General features: G+C 34.4%; 3 protein-coding genes across 3 annotated transcripts; 2 read left to right on the top strand and 1 right to left on the bottom strand.

Moving 5' to 3' along the window:
• Positions 1-7,118: 7,118 nt before the first annotated feature.
• LOC124456965 lies at positions 7,119-9,355 on the top strand. The gene is made up of 2 exons (XM_047007266.1): positions 7,119-7,379; positions 8,684-9,355. The coding sequence occupies exons 1-2, from the start codon at positions 7,371-7,373 to the stop codon at positions 9,353-9,355; spliced, it is 681 nt and encodes a 226-aa protein (XP_046863222.1). The 5' UTR covers positions 7,119-7,370.
• A 5,195-nt stretch (positions 9,356-14,550) lies between these two features.
• Positions 14,551-20,253, bottom strand: LOC124456964. Its single transcript, XM_047007265.1, has 4 exons — positions 19,963-20,253; positions 16,863-16,976; positions 16,424-16,639; positions 14,551-16,146 (listed from the first exon to the last, which is right to left on the bottom strand). Exons 1-4 carry the CDS (start codon positions 20,092-20,094, stop codon positions 14,695-14,697), a joined length of 1,914 nt encoding a protein of 637 aa, XP_046863221.1. The 5' UTR covers positions 20,095-20,253; the 3' UTR covers positions 14,551-14,694.
• Positions 20,219-22,434, top strand: LOC124458265. Its single transcript, XM_047008316.1, has 5 exons — positions 20,219-20,932; positions 21,059-21,148; positions 21,864-21,911; positions 22,068-22,187; positions 22,259-22,434. The coding sequence occupies exons 1-4, from the start codon at positions 20,777-20,779 to the stop codon at positions 22,134-22,136; spliced, it is 363 nt and encodes a 120-aa protein (XP_046864272.1). The 5' UTR covers positions 20,219-20,776; the 3' UTR covers positions 22,137-22,187; positions 22,259-22,434.
• The last annotated feature ends 4,739 nt before the right edge of the window (positions 22,435-27,173 follow it).

Here is a 27,173-nt window from a genome sequence, read left to right as displayed (position 1 = left end):
CACAACCGTACTAAGCATATTGACATTAGTCATCATTTTGTCCGGGAATGAGTTCAGTTGAAAGAAGTCAATACTGTTCACTGCTCAACTGATGAAATGAAAGCCGATATTCTAACGAAAGGATTACCAAAATTTAACTTTGAGAAATTGAGATCTTTGATAGGAGTCACCACAACATGAACAGTATAGTTTAACGATTTACAACTTTTCATTATTTTATTTCGGTTAAGAGCTATCAAGTGAGAGTGTTAACAAGTGATAACTTTCCCGCGTAAAGTTTGCTAGCAGGTCGTTGATTGGGTGATGATGTAATTTAATTGTGTTCATTATTATTTAGAGGTGATATAAGCACATTGGCATTGTTGATTTATAGATGTAGAAGCACATATATTTTACTTTTGAATATTGTTCATTAAACGTTTAAACATATATCGCTTTCGTTTACTCGGTGGGTGATTGTTTAATAACATCTAGACTGTCAACTCCTACATCATATTTAAATTTAAGTACTACGCCATATTGTTTATCATCTTCATTTGCTCGACAAAAATCATTGATAAAGTAAAATGAAAAATGGATATAAATTATACGTTAGAAAAGTTTTTAACAATTGATAATTTAACTTATTTGGAAAGTAATAACAACAATATAAAAAAAATTTTAAGGTGCTTTTCCAGCTAATTTTTACCTAAAAATAAATTTTAGAGGTGGTAGAATATGGAATACAGATACTGGTGAGAAACCAGGTCAACATTGGGTAGCAGCGTGGAAAAAATAGATAAAATTTATACTTTTTTAATAGTTTTGGTTTAACGACAGAACATTATACAAATAAGAAATTTCCTACTGATAAAAGTTTTGAAATATTTTCTTATAAAAGACGTCAATATATTAATACAACTACTTGTGCTGTTTGGAATTTGTTTTTTTGTTACAAAATGTTTAAAAATGAACATTTTGAATGTAATTAATCATAATTTGACTTTAGAAAATGATAAAAAAGTTTATGAACGAAAAAGCAAGAATGAGAAGAAAAATACTCAAATATGTTGTAGTTACAAAAATATCTTTAAAAAATAAATTATCAAAAACATGCAAACATTCTATCAGGATATTCATCAATATTATTAGTTATGTACTCATATGTGACACATAATTTCCAAAATTCTTTAAGAAATTCTCAAATATATAATTCATTATATTTCTCCAAATGAAAAAATTTGTGTTCATCGTATGTATAATCATTTAAGATAAACCATGTCCTTCATATTCAAGAATACGTTTACATCCAAAGTAAAACTTGTTTTTCCATACGCTTTCTTCTAAAATGTTACTATGACAGACATCTATTTTCGTTTTCTTCTTCTTCAAAGTCTTTTTATGAAACACAAAATTCAGCAACTCGTAAATCACGCTTGATTAGAACTTCAGAAAAAAATGAATAGTTAAGAAAGTAGTTCCAAACTTTCATGACAAAATTTTCAATAATATATACCTCTTCATCCTTTTCATTAATAAATTGTACTTCTGCATTTTCTTTTCCTATTTTATTTAGTATGTCTTTAAATACAACAAATTCACAGGAACATTGAATATTGGAATGGAATTGTTACATTCAAAAAAAGTTACAATCATTTTGTTTTTGTTAGAAGTATCATATTAAAATTGAAAATTTACTCTCTATTTATGAAAGTCATATGTAGAGAAAAGAATTCTATTTATATAATAAAAAGTATATTTCAGAAATAAAATTAAATATTTACATCATATATTGTTGTCAATTCATAGGGAAAAGGTCTTCTAATTCTTACATTATGTTTACTTTTTACATGATTGTCAAAAACAATATAACCATAATCATTCTCATTCATGTCATCTATTAAACATTCCATAAAATTTTTTGATAATCCTGTATTAAACAATGATGTTTTTAAATTTCTGTTATCTCCTACATTATTGAATACAATAATGTATTGACTATTTGTTCTAGCTGTTCTTAATTTTGTATTTCCGTAATTTAAATTTTGACAAGTGAATATGATAAAAAAATCCTCATGATGACAACCTTGTTTCGTAATTTCATCCAATCTTTTCGTATTGTCTTTATTATCAATTGCATTAATCATTGAATTCCCTTACGAAAATTATCAATAGGATCTACCAATAGGAATATAAGACTTCCAATAGGAATATAAGATTCCTGTAGGAAATCCTATAGGAAGGCAGAGTGAATTCATTTTTATTCCGATTCCGATAGGAAATATATTAAGATAATGGCGGCAATTTTAAAGCCTACAGGAATATTTAAATTCCTGTAGAAAATCCTATAGGAATCCATAATGGTGATTTGTTTTGCAATTCCGACTGGAAATCCTTTAAAAAAATAGTGGGAATTAAAAACCTTTATGAATATTAAAATTCCTATAGGAATTCTCCTGGAAATGTTATTGGAAAAACATATATAGCAATCGAAACATATAGGAAATGTTATCTATTTTTTCCCCAAATTTACAACTATGGTAGATTCTTTAGAAATCTAATGCATGAAATAAACGAAGCATTGTGGTATGGAGTTGGAGGTTGTGTAAAAGACAATGATAATGTCATCTCTTGAATCAAAGGCTGCTGATGTTTGAATTCTTTACCAGAATTTAAACAACAGCTTTACGACCTGACATTGATTAAACTCCTCAAAGCAGAGCAACAAAACATGTCGAAATTTAGTCATTAGATAATGAGTTTTCAGAACCATTACGAACACCAACAGCATGCAATTGAAGAGGAATTGATTTTCGATTTCGCCACCATTGAATTAAGTTGTTTGCTTTGTTATAGTTGGTATGCGATTCCTTCAGGGATTCCTATTACAATGTGAAATCTCATAGAAAAAGAAAATTCTTATAAGAAGTGCTTTAGAAAAATTCACAGGAATTTGCAAACTTATAGAAAAATATATTTTCAAATTCTTATACAAAAAGCTATGGGAAAAATGTAAAAATAACAAACTCAAATCATCCTTGAATTAGCTAAAAAAAATTATTGTGAGATGAAGTTGGATTTTTTCATTTGTAATAAAAAAATCGTTTTTGGAATGTTAGGCCGTATTCTGTGTCGAATTATCGTGCAGTTCTGTTGCCATCGGTCGGGCACTAAGTTTAATTTAAATAAATCTATACATTTTCATATGCTGAATAAGAATTTACTTGTTGTCACGCATATAAACCTGCAGTTTGTGAGCATTTTGCCATCAAACATCAATAATTTTTGTTGCTTTGAAACTTGATCGCGCCATTGTTTCCTTGTGTACTTCATGTAATAAATAGCTATTGTACTAGTTCTAGTCTCTTAAATGGCTCATATTGGCACTGCTTCTGATTTGCTTTGAACTAAAATAGGCAATTAAATGTGTATCTGTGTTTGTTCGAAGCGATAAAACCGAAAAAAACGAAAGGATGGCATCTTTGCCCTTGAAATGTTTAATTCACTTTAAAGGAGAGAGTGGGCAACTTACAAATTTTACCGAAGTTTCTTTTAAAAAGTTTATGAAATGCAGACAAATTTGGGTGACTCTTGATGGTGATCAGAGGGAAATTGCAGAGAGAACGGCGTTTATTGAAGAAAATGAACCAAGCCTAGCTTATCACAGAAGATGCTATTCTAAGTTTACCAATAAAACGTTTATAAATCGAGCGCAGACTCGTTGTGAGAAAGAGAGGGAAAGACAGGACACTAATGCGACTGCAGACAATTTATTACCTGCTGGTGGCGAAAGTATAACAGGCACATCGGCAAAAAAACTACTTAGATCTACACTGAAGAAACAAGCCATTGCACCAAAATCAAAACATGTACTTCCGCCTACATGTATCATTTGTAAAAAAGAAAAGTCTTTTGTGACTGAAGTGGTAAGTGACACATTTTTATTGTATTTTTCTTTTTATCGAAAGCTTTTACATCCTACATTAAAAGCTCGCTTATATATTTTTTCCGCATTGAAAAGAAATTTTTTTACGTGAGAAACAATCTTTGTCTTCTTGATAAGTAATAATTTCACCAAAAAATGTTCACTTATGACTAATAGGGCACTCGAAAGCGAAAGCTAGATCGACTGGTTATGGCAGAGACAAAGGATGGGGGTAAATTAAGAGAAGCAGCTAGGAGAAATTCAGATGAAAGTATACTTGTAAATATTGCTGATAAAGATTGTGTAGCTTTAGAGGTTAGGTATCATAGACGGTGTTACGAACGATACACTAGCTTTTTAAGACGCAGCAATGTAATAGATGAAGTTTATGATTCTGAAAACTATGACAGATACGCATGCAAATACGAAAAGTCCTTTGATGTTTTTTGTGAAAGATTTGTAAAGAAAAGACTGCTGATGAACGAAGAAATTTTTTTTATGAAGAGAATGAAAGCTGAGTTTGTTAAGACAGTTTCAGAAATTGAAGGCACAGATGCGTCAAATTATAGAAATTTTCGATTAAAAGAGAGATTGCGAGAGAGATTCCCTCAAATTGTTTTCTTTTCACCAAAAGAACGGAACAAAAGTGAAATTGTATACGTTGAAGGTCTTTGTCAAGGAACTGTGGCAGAAAATTATTTAAATGAAGACACACAGAAACTTCGCAAAGTGAGATGGACACAGAAGATGAATTTTTCAACAATGACGTTCCAAAAGGCAGCTGCAATAAAACGATGACCCTTAATGAAGTATTTAACGTAGCGCTAACATTACGGGGCAATCTACATGCTAGTACAAAATCAATATGGTTCGAAAACTGGCCGCCCCTTGCTTCTGACATAAATAATGAGAGTGTTAGGAAAATTGTTTCGCCAACTCTGTTTAATTTCCTCGCATGGATGCTTGGTTTTTCAGACGACCCGGACTTGTCGGAATATGTTGAAGTAGGGGAGAAGAACGCTATTAAACTTTATTCATTATGTCAAGATCTGATCAACGTTAGCAGTAAAGGAAAAATGCAAACGCCTAAATCCTTAGCCTTGGCAACAGCTGTTAGACAAATTTCTGGCTGTTCAAGCCTGATCAGCCTTTTGAACGGTCTTGGACACTGTGTCTCCTTGTCATCCACAATGGCGTATGATTCTGCCCTTGCCCAAACAACTATTGATACATCTAATATTGTTCCCAAAGAGTTTGTAGAGAAAGAGTATGTTAACCTGATTTACGACAACATTGATTTTGGCGAGGACATAAAAAAACAAACCCATGTCACAAACGGAATTAGAACAAGCAGACAATTTCAAATAATACAAAATAAAGCATGATGATGCAAGTCTGATGATGTCTTTGGAATAAAGACGAAATATTACACATTATTTTGTTTCAAACTCTTGTAATATCTTGAATATCAAGAAAACGAGATGTCCCTCTTTGGAATTTGCTTTATTTTGTATTATTTCAAACGGAATTATAACGCAGAAATTGTCTGGCCAGCAACACATAACAATGCAAAATTCCAGCATCCTCAAAAAGTCACAGCGAACTGTTAAGATGCCGAATACCAACATAGCAGAATATAGTATTGGGGCAAAAAAGACTCCAATATTTTTTGATATCAATGAAGTCGCCCGTTCAATGCTCATTGATAGGAACCGTGAGTTAAATGAAGCAGCTCACAAGCTTGATTTAGCATATGTTTTAACGAAAATGGTTCATGTCACTGATGAAACAGCACTGCCTGGATGGACTGGCTTTAACACCATGCTTATTGAAGAAATACCTGAGGTATCGAGAGTGGGTTACCTGCCAGTTATAAACGCGCCACCAACTGAATATTCTACAATTAATGAAATTCTTAAAAGAAGCAAGAATATCGCAGAGAATTGGTCGTACAAATAAACTGGTCGTACGTCTTGGAGAATTTCATACTGTCATGTCTTTTCTATCTGCAGTGTCAAAGCTCTTTGAAGATGGAGGACTTAAGATGCGAATTCATATCTTAATTTTCACATATAAAACTTGTACAAGAAATAAGTGGCAATTAGATAAATACGTTTTTAAAAGTAATGATTCCGCAAAACGTTCTTTAGGATCTGTTAATTGAGTCGGGTGTTGTGAGCGAAGGATCCGTAAAGAGCGTCCTTTCTGGAAAGAATTACAATAGATCGATGTCATGCCATAAAATTTTGTACGAAGCACTGCAACGTTTAAGGTTTGAAGCATACCTGGATGATTTAGAAGAAGAAAAAGATGGAAGAATAATGGCATTCCTATGTGAAATGTCAAATTCGTTTCCAGATAAAGGTTTCGATTGTATTGAAAGTGAACTGTTTGAGGAAATATGCGAAGAGTACGAAAACTTCATACAAAATGCATCCTCAAAATCAAGAACGTTTGCTTTCTGGAGTATGTACATCAAAATGATAGGTAAATAACAATAAACCCTCTCATTTATTTTCTAGGTTGTAACAAGGTCAAATCTACAGGATATACACTTTGAATTTATCAATTTTAGATATACTTCCTACTTTTTAGATATTTTGTTGATGTTTATCAGAGCTACAAGGGAGATAAACTGGAAACTACATTTGACAACCTTTAGAGTAATGTTGCCATGGTTTTTCGCCTGTGATCGGATAAACTATGCAAGATATAGTCTGCATATTGGCTTGTGATGGTTGCTTTGGATCAGACACATCCAGGTTTGATTTGGTCATTGTGTCATTTAAAGCCCGCCGCACACTAGCGTACTTGCCGCGCGTACTTGTTATTCGTGACAAGTTGGATCGACAAAAATTCCTAGTGTGCGCGGAAGTTTCGAACAACATTTGTCATTCGTGACAAATATTCCAAATATCAAACATGTTTGATATTTTTTGTCACGAGTAACAAAAATCCCAAGTGTGCGGCCGACGAAAAGCAAGTCCTCCTACAATGATGACACTACGCATGCGCATATTAAATTAATGTTAACACAATATGGCGGATAGCATTGGCACGTTAAATCAGAACGAATGTAGTGAAATTGTTACGGAAGCTATCTTAGAAGACCAGTTGGTTGATATCGGGCCTGATTATCGGTGTTTATACGATGTGCGATCGTCCGACTTCAAGAACCGTGATGCACGAGAGAAAGCTTATCAAAATATTGCAGAAAAGTTAGGACAAACTGGTAAGTTATGAATCTTTGCCATGTGCTGTATTCCCCCTTATATTATATCATCTGTATATTGCAGTTGAATGGGTAAAAGCTAAGCTGAAGTCCCTCAGGAACAGTTATACAAGGGCTAAAAACATTGCTCCAAGTGGAAGTGCACGGAAAAATCCGACAAAGAGAGGAACCTGGTTGTTGGAAAAGCTGCAGTTTCTGGCACCTTACATTGCAACAAGAGTCCCTATATCCAATATGGATTCTGTAAGTAGCATCCGTGCAAACATTAAATTAGACACATCAAATTGTTTGGTTACATGTTGCCAAATTTTCTCATTGATACTATATGGCATATATTTTTGTGCTAGAAAATCTGTAAAAAGGAAAGTAGAAAAATTTATGGATCATCAACATGTAAATCAGATACATGAATTTATGTATTAGTGCATATTGTTCCTGTTTATGTGCATTTAGATGTTGATGAGAAACAGGAGAGGTGAAAAGTTTTATTTTAATATCATGAAATATTTCAGTACAAGACTATTGCTCCTTTTCAATTTTCATGAGGCAAGATAGCAGTTAATTGTTTTAAAATATAATTTAGTCTTAGTTATCTTCTAAATTGAAATGCATTGTTTAGCAGTTCAGTTAATCAGTAAGGTAATTTAACAATAACCAATATTAACCTGGGATGCATTAAAAAGTCTGCATCTAAACTGTTCATTTGATCATAAGATCCTGCCATGGGACTGAGCCATTGCCATTAAAGAATGTGGTCAGATACTCACGTTGTGTTTTAGCATTTCTTGATGGGTTCCTATCTGAATTAAATTTGTTTAAACTAGCTAAGCATGGATCACCTCTCCATGGCCCATTTGAAATGCTATGGTCTCTGTTTTCAACATCTGCAGCTGCTGTGTATGTTGATTTTTGTTTTTCCACTAAGTAGTTGTGCAAACAGCAGGCTGCTAAAATCAACTGTGTAACCTTCTTTGGACTTAATCGAAATGTTGTAAGAAACACACGCCACCTATGAGCAAAAATTCCAAAAGCATTTTCCACCACTCGCCTTGCTCTCGAAAGACGGTAGTTAAAAACTCGTTTCTCTCTGTCTAAATGTCTATGAGGATAGGGCTTCATTAATGCTTTGCTCATGAAAAAAGCATCATCTGTAACAATATGATAATGTACTTTACATACTGAATTTGGTTGAAGAGGAGCAGGTAGTGGCAGATCTAGAATGTTCTGATCCAATGCTTTTTTCAGAGTTGATTCGTTGTACACACCACTATCTCCAGCCTGCCCTGAGGCACCAACACTCACGTATAAAAACTTATAGTTAGCATCAACAAGAGCCACTAGCAATACACTAAAGAAATGTTTGTAGTTAAAAAATTCTGAACCACTTGAAACAGGCTGTTGTATGGCAATATGCTTCCCATCAAGCGCCCCAATACAAAACGGATAGTTCCACTTCCTTTTAAAATCTTTCGATATTTCTAACCATTCATTAGCAGAAGTTGGAGTCTAAAATAACATTTAAATTATATTTTCATAAAACATTTTAGGAGCACTGTGACTCTCCATCAGATACTAGCATAATTGATCAACCTGATGAAGAAAGTGTTGCTGATGATAACATGTCTTATCAAGCTAATATAGAAACACCAAGTCCAACTCCTTTGGAGGGAGATGAGATTGACATTCCCTTAACAAGATCAACTAAAGAGCCATTTCAGTTAAAAAATAGTAGAAAGAAGCAAGCAGAAGAAGAATACCATCTCATCAAAGGACTGGCTAAGTCAATGTCAGAAAAAAAAAATAAGAAACTAAAAACTGACAATAAACAAAAGAACCAAACGGATACTTTTGGTCGATATGTATCCTACACATTAGCAGAACTAGAACCCAAAGTACGTTTTGTGGCTCAACATCACATCAATAACATTTTGTTCCAAGCACAAAGTGGAGAGCTTTTGACTAGGCAGACTTTTGGAATGGTAACACCTACTTGTTCACAAGATCAAACTTTTTGGCCATTAAACCACCCAACAAATAGATCCAAAGTTGATGATATAGTTTCAAGATTTCAATCTCAACTGAATAATCAACATTACAGTCTCCCATTCCAAAGACAGCACACTGGATTCCATCCAACTCTACAAGTTGCAGACAACACTAGGCAGTTTCAGTTTTCTTCTCCTTCTATTCAGTCTCCATCCAATGTACATGAACATTGAACAACACAACACTTGACAACCATTTGTAAACATATTTGTATCATGAAATTTTGTATTATCTTAACATAACTTGTCTAAAGTTTATTTCAAAGTGACATGTTCAATATATTGCCTATTAAAACTTTTATTACCTTCAAATATTGTTGTTTTAGAGACATATACAGAGCTTGGCATGTCTCTACCACAATTTCAGAAATTGTTCGTTCACCGATCTGAAACTGGAATGACAAACTCGAATGTTTCTCCTAAGTTAAAATAACATAAATAATAAGTTGCTCATGTACAGGAATGAATTGAACAAAAAGATAATATATTTCCTCAGTTCGAACCTGTGGCGAGGAAACGCAAAGTTACGGATAGACGCTCGCAAGGTTTCACTGCTGGTCTCAAGTGTGTATCCATCTTAGTAATGTAAGGCAGAACCAATTGTAAGATATTATCAAAGCAATCCCGATCAAGTTGATGGAATTGTCGAAATTTCTCTGGATCCTCTGCATTTAATTCTCGAACGAGATTGTTAAATACTCCTTGCGATTGTCTTCTTTGGATCCATCGCTTTGTCCACAACTTACGATGTACAGCTCTCAAACGTCTCCGTCGCTTTCTCAACAACAAAATCAATAGCAAAACTTTTTCGTCTTCTGAGGAACTATCATTATTGCTATCTGTGTTGGTGTCACTGATATTAGTGTCACTGCTATTAGTGTCACTGCCATCACTGCTATCCGCCATATTGTGTTTACATTAATTTAATGTGTGCATGCGTAGTGTCATCATTGTAGGAGGACTTGCTTTTCGTCGGCCGCACACTTGGGATTTTTGTTACTCGTGACAAAAAATATCAAACATGTTTGATATTTGGAATATCTGTCACGAATGACAAATGTTGTTCTTCGAAACTTCCGCGCACACGAGGAATTTTTGTCGATCCAACTTGTCACGAATAACAAGTACGCGCGGCAAGTACGCTAGTGTGCGGCGGGCTTAATTAAAGTCTTGCTTATTACGACAAACAATTGTGATATATCTTTATTATATAGGAATCTTGTCTGAAATATCATGTAACTTTGCTGTACAACGTCAAAACAACTATGGTTTTTCTGCTCTGGCATGTGATCAAACAATTGAGCAAACTGTAAACCGCGATTCGAAGACGAAGGGTGGTTTGACTGGAATTTCTATGAATCCGGGAGCGGTGCAAAGATGGATGCTATCACAATCGCAGAGAGCAGCCATAACAAGAAAGTGTAATTACATGGCGGGGTTGGAATATAAGCCAAGTTGAATTTGATTCGCATATTCTGCTATGAAGCTTATGGTTAGGACGGGTTGTTTCGTGTAAATAAATTTATAATTCCCTTAATGTTGGAGACATCCTCTTTTCATGCATTTCAGAAAGCGTAAAGACCTTCATTACTCCAAGTGCAAACGCTATGAGCAATGTGTTCAAGACGTACTAACTTCTATATCCCAAATGGCACATCCTTTTGATGTTGATCAAGAACATTTGATAAATTTGGCAAGTGGAGTAGAGTTAGAAACCACTGTGGCAGATCGACTTCTATCTGCAGAGCAACTGGGTGAGCGGCAGTTCTCAGAATTTTCTAAAAACAACTTGTTTTCCGACAATCCGGATATTTTCACAAAATTGGAGCGGAACAGCATTGAAACGTTCTCTGGAAGGAGGAAACAAGTACAGAGTGGCCAAAAAGGGAAGGAAAAAAGCATCAAAATGAACGAATTTTTGCCAAGCTTTTAGTCATAGCAAAAATCGTGAGGTCAATTTGAAGGAGGTATTATCATACAGTCTCGGATCGTTTCCTCTTTCACTTGCAACACCAAATGGAGGACTCGTAAAAACTGCAAAGTCTAAACTGCTTGAAATTTTGGAGAGAGAAGCAGACAATCCAGAAGTCGATATTCGCAGCTTTCACAACAATGCTCTTATAGTAGATGCAATGGCTGTCTTGCAAGTTATGAAAGGTAAATGTTAAAGACACGTTGCATGCACAGACCTTCTTTTATATATGCAAACACGACATATTCTCTTGAATTTAATAACGTAGACTTGTCTTTCTGTGTTGTAACTTGACATAAAGTGTTCTGTTAATTCTTTGCGCAATTCAGAGGCCTCTCATTTTAATTGCTTATTTAAGGAAAGTGGAAGACCTTCGGTGAATTATTTGACTCGATATTTCAATTTCTTCTGAAAGTCGCATTTCAATGTAATGCTACAAGATTGGACTTCGTCACAGATCAATATCCAAAATTGAGTATCAAGAACGCTGAAAGAAAGAGACGGGCCGAGAAAGGAGTTCAACGAATTCAAATTTTTGGTAAAGATCAGCCCGTTCCAAAGCAGTGGAAAAAATTCTTAAGTTGTGGAGAAAACAAGGAGTCCCTTATGATTTTTTTGTTTGAACATTGGAAAGGGTATAAATCATCTCAACTGACGCAAGTTGAAAATTTATATATTACTACAAAAGAAAAATGCTATGTACTTTCTTGTTCAGCTTTTGACGAGGACCCGGTTTTATGTTGTGAATGGAGTGTGCTAGAAAGCAATCATGAGGAAGCCGACACCCGTATGCTTTTACACGCCAAGCATGCAATGGGCACTAACGTTAATGTTATTATTAGGAGTCCAGATACAGATGTCTTCATTCTTTGTGTAGCAATGCAAAAAAACCTGGGTTCAAAGGATTTGTTTTTTATGACTGGTACTGGAAACAAATCTCGCACAGTACATATAAATGCAGTTACTGTCGCCATGAACGAAGAATTTTGTCGCTGCTTGCCAGGCTTTCACACGTTTTCAGGTTAGCATTTCAATGTAGGTATTTTCATGGGGGTGGTCAGAGAAATGGCTCCTTCTAATCATTGCATCATTTTCTTATTTTTTGCATATATTTTCACTGATATTATACTTCTACCAAGTTCTAAAATATGAGGGTAACTAATACTAAAGTATTGACGTTTGCTTTACATTTAGGAAGTGACTGCACGAGCTCGTTTTACGGAAAAGGGAAGGTCAAAGCATGGAAAACGCTAATTGCTCATCCTTGCTTTGTTGAGACATTTTCTCTCCTTGGTTATAACTTTCCTCCTGCCAACGTCCTTGTACGCGATCTGAACAAGTTCACTTGTCTACTGTATGGCGACAATACATCAAAGAATGCCGATGAATGCCGATACACAAGTTTAAAGGTGGAAAATGTTCGGATGAAGTATTGCCACCAACATGTGACAGCCTTCTTAGACACATTGAAAGAGTAAATTACCAGGCGGGTGTGTGGTGTCAGTCTCTTTTACCCCAAATGACTCTTCCTTCACCAATTGGTAACGGTTGGCAGTTTTCAGACGGAGACATTGATATCGTATGGATGACGCGTCCTCCAGCTCCAGACTCCCTTCTTGATTTCGTAGACTGTCATTGTAAGACTGGGTGTTCAAGCATGCGATGTTCATGTAGAAAAGCTAACCTAGTCTGCACAGACTTATGTTCATGTGTTAACTGCGAAAATACATCAGGCGAATGCGACGAAGACAATTCAATAGATGATTCAGACAGCGAAAGTACTGATGGGGATTTAGACGACATTGACCAATTTTAAATGCGGAATATTATACTTATCAAATAGTCTTTAATGCGATGTATGAAATTTTATATTTTTAACTGAAATTTGTGATATTTCCCACAAAAAACATTGATAAAAGTTACCAACTATGCATAAGAAGTTGTTGACGTCCGAGCAAAAATAAGCCTGATAGGAAACTGGAACTAGTAATATCACAGTAAATTAAATGAAGTATTAGGAAACAATGGCTGCGATCAAGTTTCAAAGCAGCAAAATTTGTTGATGTTTGATGGCAAAATGCTCATAAACTGCAGGTTTATACGCGTGACAACAAGTAAATTCTTATTCAGCAAATGAAAATTTATAGATTTATTTAAATTAAACTTAGTGCCCGAACGATGGCAACGGAATTGTTTTTCTAAGCGACTTTCGGTGGCAAAGAATACGGCCTATGTCTTGTTGACTGTTCCGACAGTGATGTGCAATTTACATATTTTTCTGTATGATATGAATAAAACAACACATTCCAAAAGAGCTATAGTACAAATTAATGATTATAAACAATTTAAAACATATGTAGTGGCATGCATTATAAGCAAAGCTTTGTACGATATACAAGAAGTTATCTGTTTTGAGTTACGCGCCATATATACAACATGCAACAAATACTGTGTATCTAAAATATCTGTCCAGTCGAGTATTCTCAAACTGGCAAAAAATGAAAGACAACAGCATACAGACCAAGTCTCACGCTTTTGGCGTGAGACTCACGCTTTTCGACGCAATCTCACGCAACCACGCCATTCAGACAAAATATCACTCTTTTTTTTAAATATTACAACCAGCCCATGTTTTTGAACCACCAAAGTCTATGCTAAAGAAAGCCAAAACTGCAACATGGGATTATAACAAGCTCCATGCTAAGAAGTGATGTTTTGCTTCACAAAACTTCTACTGTTGAGAAAACAAAACATGTTGATTGAACCCTTATTTCAATTACGTTGATGAAAACCAAAGTAGGTCGATGAATTTTTATTCATATTTTAGTTCTAGAAGTTCGGCCATCCGGGCCTCACTATTGCCCCTTCGGGGTGATTACATTTCTCACTCCATACAAACCAAAAACCTTGGCATCTATGCAACAGCAATCCTTTCTATTTTGAGTTAATCGCCGTGAAACTTACATGGCAATTCAAAAAAAAAGTCTCGGTTTCGTAGTTTTAAGTGTACGCCTTTGTCTTTAATTTGGTCAGGTTTGAGAGCCACAATTTGGTCTCTGTTTGTATACTCTCTAACGAAATGTGAAGTAACACCACATTCTTTGTTGGAAAATAGTGGTCTTCCTCCACACAAATCAAGTTTTTTCACAATCACAATATAACATACTTCGCACTGGCATGCCAGTAATTCAGCAGTGCTGCATTGACAGTCTGGCTGTACACGGTAAAGCCGAACAACGATACCATACTTGGTAGTTGAGCTGTCGATTTGCACATAATAATCATGGTGTCTTTGGGATCTTGTATAACTTTCCGAAGTGTATAGCCATGATTTACAATAAATCTGTTATAAAAAGTAGCTGATCGATTGGCAACGTCTCTGTTAATTATTTTTGCCACGGAAATGGTCTCAGATGGTGTGAGACGAACAGCTTGTCCATTTCCAAGTCCAGTAACAGCTCTAGTAAGAGCCCGTTCACTATTTGTAGGAATTTTGTCTTTGGAAAGTTTATTGAACAAGTGCCTTACTCTTGGACATGCGTCATTCACGAATACACTCTTTCCCAATACCTGGTAGTTTCTGCGACAGTATAAAAGTATCGCAAACATGTTGTGGAACATATTGGGTACCATTAAACATTTTCAGCAAAAAGTGGTTGTTGGCTTCGAATGCAAAGGCAGAAGTAGCCCAAAGTGGCCCGCAGTTCCTTACGCCTTCCGCTAAATGCGTCATAACGTGTACATTGAATGTACAGTTAGTCAAACCGTACAACTTTTCCATATTAGTTGCAAATTTAACAAGGCATGCGTTGGCTCGTGATAACATTTCATCACTAATTCTATTACCAAGTAATGTATGTACATCATGTACTAGCAAAAACAAATGCTCTAAATATTCACGAGGAAGCAAGGCATTTAGAACCACAAGGCCATAAAAAAGAAATGCTCGCCACTCCAACGCTTTCCAAAATTTTCGCTCTTTTATTGATCTAGGGGCTCTAGTTATTTCAGAAGGCGGGCATATTACAGACAAACATTCATCTAATAGCTCGACGTTTCTTCCCAAATAAAAGTTCTTTTCGTGGTTTCTCGAATGAAGCCAAAGATTGCACAGTTGACGGACTACTCCTTGGCACACAGAATGCATATACTCCGGTGTAAAGCCTCTTACTGTATCAAATGTGGGAAGAATGTCGATACGCAAAAGCCCTTTTACTCCATTAACTGCTTCTTTTCTCATTTCAGCTTCGAAAGCATATTCTGCTTGATTCTGTGACGTTCTTGAGCTTTGATGACCACGCTGTGGATAGTATCGAGTTGGGGGACCTCTATTACGGAGAACAGACACAACTTCATGTTCACACCAATCGCACCCGTACTTACCATTAAACTGCTTGCAGTTTCTCAACATTGCACGAGCTGGGCTGTCGCTGGAGCATATTAATGCGAAAACTTTGCGAGGTATAATTTCTTCACGCAAAAGAAATCCCTTTTTTTCCAAATCATGGCATTCGTTCACAAATGCTTCAAGAAAAGTGTTCATCTGTGGTTTCGTCGCACCAAACCACAAACCTGTAAGTAGAATATTCTTGGAACGAAGGTGAGGAGGTAACTCGTTTATCATACACTGAATAGGCCAAATAGAGTATTGTGATGACTTAAAAACAGGCATGCCATCTGCATTCCAAGTTAAAGAAATGTCATTTTTCGCCATAGCTTTATCCCTTATCAGGCTCTTATATAGTTTACCTGTAGTTACGTCTGATATAACAGTTGATTCAGTCAAAACTTCCAAATTCCTGTTGGTTAAATATTCATAAAGAATGGGATCAGACAGGAGTTGCTTAAGTTGTTCTTTTAGTGGAATATGAAGGAAAAAGGTGCCGTTCTTCATGCTGTTTTCGCGATTGAAAGGTGTATCACATTCATCACACTTTGTGCTTTCTGCGCTTGTTCCAATGTACGACAAACATGACTCGCAATAAAAATGAGCCTGCACAGTATAACAATTAATTTTTCAGGGAGGGATATAAACTGTAATTCCGTAACGTTATTTGGCGCTAGTTCTAATCCAGTTCGATCATTTTCATCCAGAATACAAGCCCGAAATATGCAGAATTCGAATAGTTTCACCACGTTTCTTCTTTAAATTGCACAAAATCAAGTTGAATTTTAAGATATTAAATGCACGAAGCTAACTACGTATTCCAGTCGAAAGTCGTTATAAAGAAAACCATATTAGAAAAAATTCAAGATAGTTTTCTTTTTACCTGAGATTCCTCCACTTGAATTGCTTTGTAGAACTTATACTTGCTGGATGGAAACGTGCTCGGCAAAATCAAACTCAAAATGTCGAGTAGATCAGTCAAAGCTGCATCTGTTAAATTGTTCTTTAATAAAAATGCGACGAGCAGGAGAACACTTTGAGACTTTGTTATAAGAGCACCAGGATATATTTCTTCATCACCATTTTCGATGTTTAAAACCTAAATACAAATTCTGAGTGTAAATCGGAATGTAGTAGCTATTATGGGAGGTGGGGGGGAGTTCATGTTCATATATTCATGTACTATAATCAATAATTAAAATGGATTTCAAAAGAAATTGATAAAATAGAACACACAAAAAAAATGAATATTAGCTCTCTTTCCCAATCCTTGATCTTCTGCCTACCCTGGTTCTACGTACTGTATGATGTTTCACATTCACCTGCAGTGCTTCATGTCCAAGGCCATTATTATTAAGCTGGAAATCAACATCAATTTTTCCATTCTCCTGAAATGCCTGTGCCTGTGTCTCTTGATCATGTTGATGAAATTGAATCTAATTTTTTAAATATATGTTCCATTGATTAAAGCGTTAATGAAACAAAATTTTGCCAGACTGTTTTCTAAATACATTACAATAACTATTCAAGCTCATCTAGCATCTTACAAACTATTTTTGTTGAGAAATAAAAGATGTTTACTGTGTTTGCATAGTCTTATCCAATCAAGGAGACCTTTGGGAGAACTCGGGTGGTTAGCACTATTTTCCACCCAGCAAACCGCCCTTTACTTTACACAATCGGAAATAAATTAAAGATGGCGGCTAATGGGAAAGAACCAAAAGCTAAAAGGAAAGCATGCATGCACTGGTGCTAGGTCGTTTTGAGATGGCGAGTAATTTTATATTTTTATAATACAGTTTTTAATATCAACATATGAAAATATTTACAGATAAATGTTGCAGTATAAATTTTCATGCAACCACCTTAAGTTATAAACTTATAATCCAGGCTGGAAAATATGTCGTTTTTCGACGATTGTGTAAAATATTATAAAAAATATTATATTGTGTATAATATTAGATTGTGTAAAAGATTATATTGTGTAAATTATTATATTTCAAAGTAAAGGGCGGTTTGCTGGGTGGAAAATAGTGCTAACCAACTCGGGTGCAGATCAGTGCAAGCCCGAGACAGAACGTTGAGGGTTGCACCTGCTCGAAAGTTCTCACAAACGTCTCCGAGGTTTGCATAAGCCAGTGCAAACATGAAAAACATCTTTTATTTCTTTTACAAAATAACAATAATGCGAAACAGACAAAACGTTCTAATATTCTTTTAACATGTATTCATGATCGACTTGCAAATTCTTTTAGATTGATTGATTGATTTGATTGGTTGAGCGCAGATTGTTTTTCAAAGGCTAATGCAAAGCAGCTCTGGACCAATCAGCAGACACGTTTCATTATGTTTATTTTATAATTATCTTTGTTACGCTGATATTGAAATTTTTTCATTATGCAAATTTTCTGGTAATGAAACACTTTGCATAACTAACGTTTGATTTGCAAATATTTTGAAGTGCATCAAATTTTCACACTCCTATCTGTCACGTATTGATTATTTTCTTGTACTAGTCAATAAATCTTTTAATTGTGTTGAGAACTGATGCAGTCTAAATATGACTATGCAATGTAATGTCACAAGATGATATAGGTATTTGCATAGAAAAGGAAGGTAGAAACATCTTTTATACCATTCACTGGCACAAGCTAGCTAACATGAAAATTAAGACATTTTAAGAGGTCAATGAAATGCAGTTTGCAATGCTTTATAAACACTTTGATCATTGTCTGTAATGTTATGTAACCTCATAGATTGTTGAAAGAGATAATGTATATTTATCAGATATAATGTATATAATGAAAGATATACTGTATGTGTATGAACACATGCACTTATAGGCTTATACACCATTGATAGACTGACTTGGACAATAGCAATAATTATAATATCTTTTTTATCTACATGAATTGAGCACACTGTAATACACGCAAGTCGACTTGAAGCACCTAGTTGAAAGCTCAACAAAATGAATAGTGTCAATACAGAGAAATGTCTAATCTAATATCGTTATCTATGTATATTTATTTTAAATCTATTTGCATCCAAATTGAATAATACAATCTGTACAACAAACAAAATTGCATGACTCGCCATTACATACAATGAGTATCAAAAAATTTAAATCAAAATTATATAGACAATCATGCATTTGACACATTGTGCTTTAAGGTTATATTTGAATACAGCAAGCTAGCAAGGCCCTTCACCTTTCCAGTTAATGAACTCCTCGAATAACAACTTCATGTTAAAATTAAATTTTTCACCACTGGGAATTAAATAGAATACAATCATTCTCAAGCATACAGTGTGCGAATTAACGGTGTGCAATGTGCAATTTGCACATCGTTTTAGCTAAAATGAAAACAATTGCACATCACTTTTTCAAACGATATGCAAAAAACTTCTTTATTGATTACTATCACATAAATTGAAGTAAGTTATTCTCTTTTCACTTTTGTCTTTCTTGCCATTTTTGTCGAAAGGTTGTAGCTACCAGCAAAGTTAATACAGTAAAAAAATAATTAAAGTCTTTCATGTGTTTCAATTCGAGTGCATCATTAATACAGTGAACAAAATAGATGGAAACATCAAATGCTGACTCGTTTGATTACTAGGATGATGGTCAAGTGGTGAATGTATTGCGCTGTAAAGTTTGCACAAAAAAAGAGGAGAGAATATCATACATTTTATACTGGGTCAGCGGTTGTAACGAAAAACACTGTCGTAAATCATATGAATTTGTTCACGTTTAAGAATATTAATTTAGCAATTAGCGCTATATAATAATTAACGTAACATCGATTTGATTATGCCTCTAAAGAAACACTTTTGTCAAAAAAATTGCACATCGTTTTTTCTGAACTAATTCGCACACTGCAAGCATATGATACAACACATGGAAAACCCCTGTTTAGTTTTTGGCTTCATTGAATTTGGTTTTGGTTAATTGGCAGGGAAACTTTATTTTAAATGCACTCAATTGCTAAAAGTGTAAAAATGCAATTTCAACATGCAAATTTTATTTGACAAGTACTTTCGCATCATTTTTGATTGTATGAATTCATTAATAGACATAATTATAACTGGACATTAAAGGAGCTCCTGTTTCTTGCTGCAAGTTTGCACAAAAGTAAAATTACAAAGCACAATGTCTACTGCAAAATTACTGACAAAAGTTCCATTTTTATTTTTTGAAGCACAGATATAAGTGTATCATGTAATACAATTAAAATTAATACTTCAATGTATTAATGCCAATTATGTTAGGAAAGGCAAGAGGTATGTTACACAAATGTCTGAACATATGCGAATGGAAACACGTCTAATTGTATAGTGTGGATAAAGTATGGGATAAAATTTTCAAACACTAACAAAACAATATTACCAGAAATAATATCTAAATGAAATTTTCCATACCATATCAGATGAAGTTGCTTGATCTATCTCCATCGTAGCACGCAACTGCTTTTGTCGTCTATATTTTGTTCTTCTTGGAAGATCAACAGTGGAATCAACTGCATATCGTTTGTATTGCCCTCTTGAGCCCATAAGAAAAACTTAAATTACAAAACCGCGAATACAAGTTTTATCAAAACGCTAAATTTTGACAAATTTTGAAGAATATTCATGACAAACTGCTCACGACGAAAGCACCAAGCGTTTGTTCAAGTCAGCGGTGAAATTACTACAATTAATACTTACCGCCATTACCACAGTAACATCAATGTTGATCTGACATTACCAAGGTGACAAAGCAAATTTCTTTGCCACTCAAGTAATCAAGTTCAAGTTGTTCTCAGCGTTTTGCAGCTCGCTGTTGTGAAAAGGTGACCAAGTGTGAAAGTTAAGAATGAAGTTTGCGATTTTCAATTTTGGAGACAATACTTTTGATATTGGCCAAACATGGATACAAGATGAAAATTCTACAACATTTGACAACGAATCCTGGCTCTTTACCCACGAAATAATTGTCAAGTGGCCCATAGACTTCAATGCAGCGAAACGAAAAATGCGAAAAAAATTGATGTAGATACAATCAAAACGGAAAGCGAAAGATATCCAGCAAGAATTTTAAAATTTGGAGGTTGGCGTTTGATTTTGATTTTTGAAATGCCACTGCAAAAATATAAATTTAAAATGTATAAATATTTCGAATAATCGTTTCTGTATAAACTAAATTTATAAAAAATGAAAGTGACAATATGGCGGACTATTAGATGACTTTGACACCATGGATTCATGCTTAGAGATGTATCTGAAAAGTGGAAAAACTTCAACTCCTAAAAGAGGAAAAGGTCAAAGAATCTCACAAAAGAATTATAAATACCATTCCGACTCCGATAAGGAGGATTATGAAGTCCAGTTTGGTTCACATATAAGTAAAAAAGTATGTTTTTTATCGTGATTGGAGATTACAATCTTTTTGGTATCACTTTTGGATTCCAGCTTTTGTAGAAACTGCTAAATATTGTACTAAAAAGGCGTTACTGTCTATATGATTGTTTTTATTTAGCCTCCTTCAAAGAAAAGAAAAGTCCAGAAAGATAGTTCAAAGAAAAACTCCTTATATTCCATGGTTAAAGAAAAGTATAAACAAACAGAGGTATTCATATTGTATTAATTACTTGATGCTTCATTAGTATTAATATGTCCCACAGAGTAAAAGATCATTGACCGGTTGTTTTTTAAAGGGACATATCTTAATGTTAAAAACTAACTTAGGGTTTGATTTGTTAAAATAGGGTTGCTAATCCTGTGTTAAAATTTTGTTTATTAAAGTAGAGTTCAAGCACTGGTCTAACTATGACTTAAGACATTTAACCTTGAGTTAAAAAGCGCGCGACTCCAAAAAGATCAATTAACAATGTGTGTTCAATCAAATCAACCAATCACAGACGAGAAGCCAGCTGCCAAAAAAAGTTGTTTTTCCTTTTTTATCCATTAAGTACTTTCTCGATAATGGAGCATGGCCATTTTTGGCTGTGATTCTTAAGTCTGTTTACAGCCAACGATAGTTAGAAGTAATGAGTTTTGAAATATTTTCGTGTTTCATAAGCTTTTGTCAATTAATCACAGCTAATGTGCGTTCTTCTCATGTTCAAATATGTTATTTTAGTTAGGCAAGCATTGTATGAGTACTCGTAATGCACTTTTTTGGATAAATTCATACGCTGAGTGAGAATATATATTTAAACATTGAAATAAAATAAGTTAAACAAAAGTATATGTTGTCGCTACTCGTTTCACAGCGCAGGGCAATCTTCTCGGGAATCTTAAGCATTTTGATTAATATAAATGTTTGACTGATTTTTTAAAAGTTTGAAACAGTGCAAAATGAAGAAGACAACTTAAACGAGAATCGTTCCGTAAGTATATAAACTATTTGCAGTTCTTAGCAGTTGATGTTGCCCAGATAGAGTAAGTTTTGCTTTCTTATTTAACGTATTCGAGATTTGCCTGGTGAAAGGGTATTGTTATTATAAATGCCCTAAATTATTGTTTCTACAATGCTTTGTTTACAGGACAGTACATCCTTTTTACAGCTAAAAAAAATTGAAAATCGTTTAAAAGAACTTTCCGAAGAATGTTGAAACTTAAAGATACAGACGAAAATTTAGCTGCGTTGATGAATTCTGTGAAAGGTAAATGTTGGATTAGTAACAAGAACTAGCAATGTTTTCAACAATTGAAATGTAAGTTCTTTCATTTTCAGAATTACCCATTGTTGTCAAAAGCCTGGAAACTTCAATTAATGAACTCCAGTCAAGCAGTACTCATTCAGTCTTGCCACCTGTCAACACTGATTTACCAAAACACCTGTCCCCTTTATGCCTTAAAAGCTCTTGCGATGCACCTACGATTGAGGAAAATGATAATGCTGGCGACGGAGTGGAAGAGATGGTAAGAATAGTGCCTTCTTAGTTAAAATAGAAGTCGTCTATATGCACAATGCCTCAGCACAGTTCCGTAAAAAAAAGGTGTATATCTATAATGTCCAGCTAATATCATTATATGCAGTATTGGAAATTTAAGAATATGAATATAGCTACAGGGTGTATAAAAAACGGAGCAGTTATGAAAACGCTGCTAAAGTTGTAAGTGTGAAAAATTTGCAAAAGCACTTGGTCAAAATAGTAAATAAGACTTTATATCTGAAGGTAAAGTTTTGGTAAATAATAGAATTTTTAGAATAAAAATTGTGTTACCAAAGCTTTTTTGATCTTGCGGATGATTTCTTAAGCGACAATTTCCTAACTGTTCAGTTTTTTTGGTAGCTACACCCGTATAGCAATCAACATATCGGTATTTTTGTGCGTAGTCAGAGATGCCTTTTTTCCTTATATACTACTCAAACTATTTTTTAATTGTCTTTTACACACTCATCAAATCAAAAAATATTTCCCTTTTCCCATCTTCCTTTAAAGAGTATCCTTTCAAATGCATTATTTCATTACTTTTATTTGTTTTATAAGAATACGTTTTTGGTCTTGAAGAACAAAATGATACAATACATTTGTCGTTCTCTAATTCATTAGTAACGTCACCTAGATAGTTACCCGTTATAATATCATTATTTCCATCAACACTAATGTAAATTATCAAATCAGTATTATAATATAAAACTTTATTGTTTAACTTATGTAATACTACTTAATAGCTCTAATATTGCATAACTTATTACAAACGAAGCTATAACAACATTACGATTAGGTAAAATTGACAAACATGTTTCATTTTTTTTACCTTGATTTTTATAATGGTAAATTTCATATATTTTAATCATTCTATAACCACATTCAGTAGCTTTATTTATCTCAACACTAGTTCATGTAGCCCTTAGTGCGCTTTTGTGATCATTATGATTACATTGTTTATTTTTTTCCCTAGCACAAGTGTAACACAATGTAAATATCAATTTATTATTAATGCGTAAGGGTAAAACAGAAATAGAAATGTGTTAGGGGGCAATATACAGCATTTAATTAATCCAAACATACAAGTAACATCAATATTTAAACATTCTTCCTCTAAATATATTTCTGGATGATTAAGAGGATATTCATTTATTTTTAAAACATATCGGTGTAATGATGTAAAGTCAATATATTTAATCGTTTCATTTTCCTTCACTTCATAATATAAACATGAAAGTGATGTTCTATCACCATAAAATGCATCATGTGGATGTAACAGTAACACATTAAAAAATTCCTCTTTCCTATATTTTATTTCACTAATATTTTTATCTTTTAAATATTTACATTCCCATATTTCGACTACATTATAATTATTATTAATTGCTTTGAAAATTGTATTGTTTTGTTTGCATTCTTAAAAAATACATTTTTTCTTTTTTCAGTGTATTATAATCATCATTATTAAAACATTTACTGGTATGTGACGAATAGTAACTGAATATTTCATCAGCCTCATCTTGAATCTCTGTATTGTTGGAGGAAGTTGGTCTAATATGTTCGAGCCAAGCAGAGGAACCAAGGGTTTATGATCAGTTTCTATCACAAAATCCATTCCTAAAAAATAATCATTAAATTTCTCACAAGCCTAAGTTGTTGCCAATGCTTCCTTTTCAATCTGAGCATATCGTTCTTCGGTAGTTGTCATTGATCTTGACGCATAAGCGACTGCTTTCTTTTCTCCTTTCTTATTTAATTGCCAAAGAACTGCTCCTATACCATACGACAATGCGTCGGCTGCCAAAACAGTTCGCTTCGTTGGGTCATAATAGGCTAAAACTGGTACTTAATCCAGTTTTCATCTCTTCAAAAGCTTTTTGTTGAGCACCTCTCCACTGAAATTCATTCTTTGTACTCAATAGATCTCTAATAGGTTTTGTTTTTTCGGACAAATTTGGAATGAATTTCCCCCATTGATTACCCAGTCCCAAAAATCTTCGCACATCACTCACATTTTGTGGCACTTCCATACCTTGTACTGCTTCAATCTTTTCTGGGTCTACTTGAATTCCATCTTCACTCACTATATTACCAGAAAAGTTTGCCATCTTCTTAGCAAACTCACACTTCTCAAGATTTAGTGTTACTCCAGCATTGTCAAATTTTTTCAGCACAGCTTTCAGTCTACTCTCTCGTTCATTCTTCATCTTTCCATGAACAAGTACATCGTCAATTATTACTTGACCATCTTCTTTCTCCAGCATCTGTTTCATCCTTTTCTGAAAATGCTCAGGTGCAGATTTAATACCAAAAGGCATTCTGTTGAAACAGAATCTTCCAAACGGAGTAATAAATGTAGTTAACAAACGAGAGTTTTGTTCTAGTTTTTCTTGCCAGAAACCAGAGTTAAAATGTAGCTTCGAAAAATATTTTGATCCTCTTATTTCTGCCAAAAGACTTTCGATCTTCGGAAGTGGATAAATTTCTCACAAGACCCACTCATTTAACTTTGTGAAATCACAGATCCTTATTTTACCATCTGCTTTTGGAACAACAACCATACCAGCGCACCAATCGGTAGGAATATTAACCTTTGAAATAACGCAAAGTTTTTCCATGCGCATCAATTCATCATGAACTTTCTTTGTCATCGTTAAAGGTATTCTTCTAGGTGTGGTTAACGCAAATGGGATAACACCAGGTTTTAATTCGATGTTGTATTCTCCATCTAATTCACCCAGACCTTTAAACAAGTTTGGATAAGTAGCCTTTATTTCTTCTTCCATATCACTTGCATCATTTGACTGAATCGCTTCGACTGTCGCTATTAGATTAAGGGCATTGATAGCTGGACGTCCCAACAATGGCTCTTTCAAATTTTTCACAATATAAATGTCTTGCTCTGTTGTTTTTGAAGTAGCAGTTCTCAATGTTGCTCGAAATTTTCCCGTTCCCTTTACCATTTTAGACAGAATCCCATCACTGCCACCATGTAGAGTTTTTATTAGTGCTCCTCCTATCTAAATGTCCTCTATATATATACATACATTATAAGCGTAAGTAATATTCAGCAGGAAGTGATGTCTACACATTACCAATTTTAATGAACCCAATTGTTGGATTCAAAACGTTTCCGGTTCTTTTAATTGAATATGTAAATGATAATTATAGTTTATTAACCCAATTGGATGTCAGATGGGAGCCGATGGACATTTTGGCGTCAAACTGTTGTCTGAATAATATCAAATGAACTTCTCTGCCAAGTAACGCTGTAAATTCTGTAAGTAGTTAGATGAGTTTATTCCTATTTTTTGCATTTGTTAGAATTATTTGTAATTATTTAGTTGAACCGTACTTAATAAAGAAATGTGCATCTCGAAGTATCAGAAACTTGCCAGAGAATTGTAGAGCCCTGTCAAATTCTACAAAAAGTTCAAAGAATTTATCCCTATCAACTGTTATAACAATGAAGCAAGGAGCGTAATGAGTAATGAACAAACAAGGCAAACCAGCCCCGCTCTCACCAGGGAAGAACCTTTCTGAACAACTACGAAGAAAACGATCTGCTGGAAAAGGGGCAGTTACAAAAAAGATGGAGTTAACTGAATCAAAATTGAGCTTTCAAAGCTTGAGCGAAGCAAACATTAAAGCACAAGAATTCAACGAAGTTGTAAATAGAATTTTACAACACCTACACCTTATCATGCAACAATAGAAGATGATTATGATCACCAAAACTCAAACGAATACCTTCAAATTAAACAAAGAATTGAAAATTTTCAAAGGACTTTAAACGAATGGCTCAGAGAGTTTACAGAACAAACATCGATGTCAGAAGTTGAGATAAAGCCAATTGACTCCGCTGTCGGACAAAAGAGCCGTGTTAGATCACGTAGTTCAATCACAAGTTTATCTCTAGATCCAAAGTCTGGTCAAATACCCCAAGTGGAAAAGTAATGGTGGCAGCATAGAAAGCAGCTTTGATAGTTGAAGCAACTGCTTTGGAGGAACATCAATCGATAGACGAACAAGAGCTTCATTTAAAATACAAAGAGTTGAATCACTGACAACGACAGGAAGAAGAAATGCGCCTGAAACAAAGGAGACACAAACTACAGATGAAGGCTGAAATAGCGAAAGTTAAAGCAGAAGTGGCTTACAGTGTAGCTGAAATTCGTGGAGCTTTTGCCCGATTGTTTTCACGAGTAAATCAAACAGATTCTCATAAAATAGGGCAGAATTTTCAACAAGGGAGGATGCGAAAAGAAAACATTGAATACAATAAAGTTCCATGTTGGCAAGCAAATGGCGACAACCACACCCAACCATTACTGCTAACTTCTCAACCACTCCCTCATGATGCTGGTGTAAATGCGCCAACACAAGTTGAAACTCATAAAGGACCTCATGTTTCGCAGGAACAACCAACATCTGTTGTAAGGCAAAAGCCTTTTAAAAGGGTCACGAATTACACGCATCAAAGATTGGAAGTTTGGATGATTCAGAACTAGCAAAAAATTTCTTGTACAATATGTTGAATATGCAAAATCAACAGCAGCAGCAAAGTCAATGGATATTGAAAATGTAACAGGCTGGGGACAATGATTTCTAGAAGATGCTTGGTCAACACCAACAATGGGCTCTTTCAATGTCACTACCTAACGCTCAAGGACCAACATTTGGTGGAAATTCTATTGAATATTGTCATTTTAT

Source organism: Xenia sp. Carnegie-2017, unplaced genomic scaffold (genome assembly GCF_021976095.1).
Source record: "Xenia sp. Carnegie-2017 unplaced genomic scaffold, XeniaSp_v1 HiC_scaffold_6, whole genome shotgun sequence".
Taxonomy (NCBI): Eukaryota; Metazoa; Cnidaria; class Anthozoa; order Malacalcyonacea; family Xeniidae; genus Xenia; species Xenia sp. Carnegie-2017.
This window is presented reverse-complemented; position numbering and strand designations above follow the sequence as displayed.

Bases quoted from the DNA above. Each gene is read 5' to 3' on its own strand.
- LOC124458265 (XM_047008316.1), top strand. From the start codon at position 20,777: ATGGATTCATGCTTAGAGATGTATCTGAAAAGTGGAAAAACTTCAACT. The intron at 20,933-21,058 runs GTATGTTTTTTA...GTTTTTATTTAG, and splicing joins GTTCACATATAAGTAAAAAA to CCTCCTTCAAAGAAAAGAAA. The intron at 21,149-21,863 runs GTATTCATATTG...ATTTTTTAAAAG, and splicing joins AAAAGTATAAACAAACAGAG to TTTGAAACAGTGCAAAATGA.
- LOC124456964 (XM_047007265.1), bottom strand. From the start codon at position 20,094: ATGGGCTCAAGAGGGCAATACAAACGATATGCAGTTGATTCCACTGTT. The intron at 16,977-19,962 runs GTATGGAAAATT...TTAAAAAATTAG, and splicing joins AAGCAACTTCATCTGATATG to ATTCAATTTCATCAACATGA. The intron at 16,147-16,423 runs GTAAAAAGAAAA...TATACTGTGCAG, and splicing joins TTCAAGTGGAGGAATCTCAG to GCTCATTTTTATTGCGAGTC.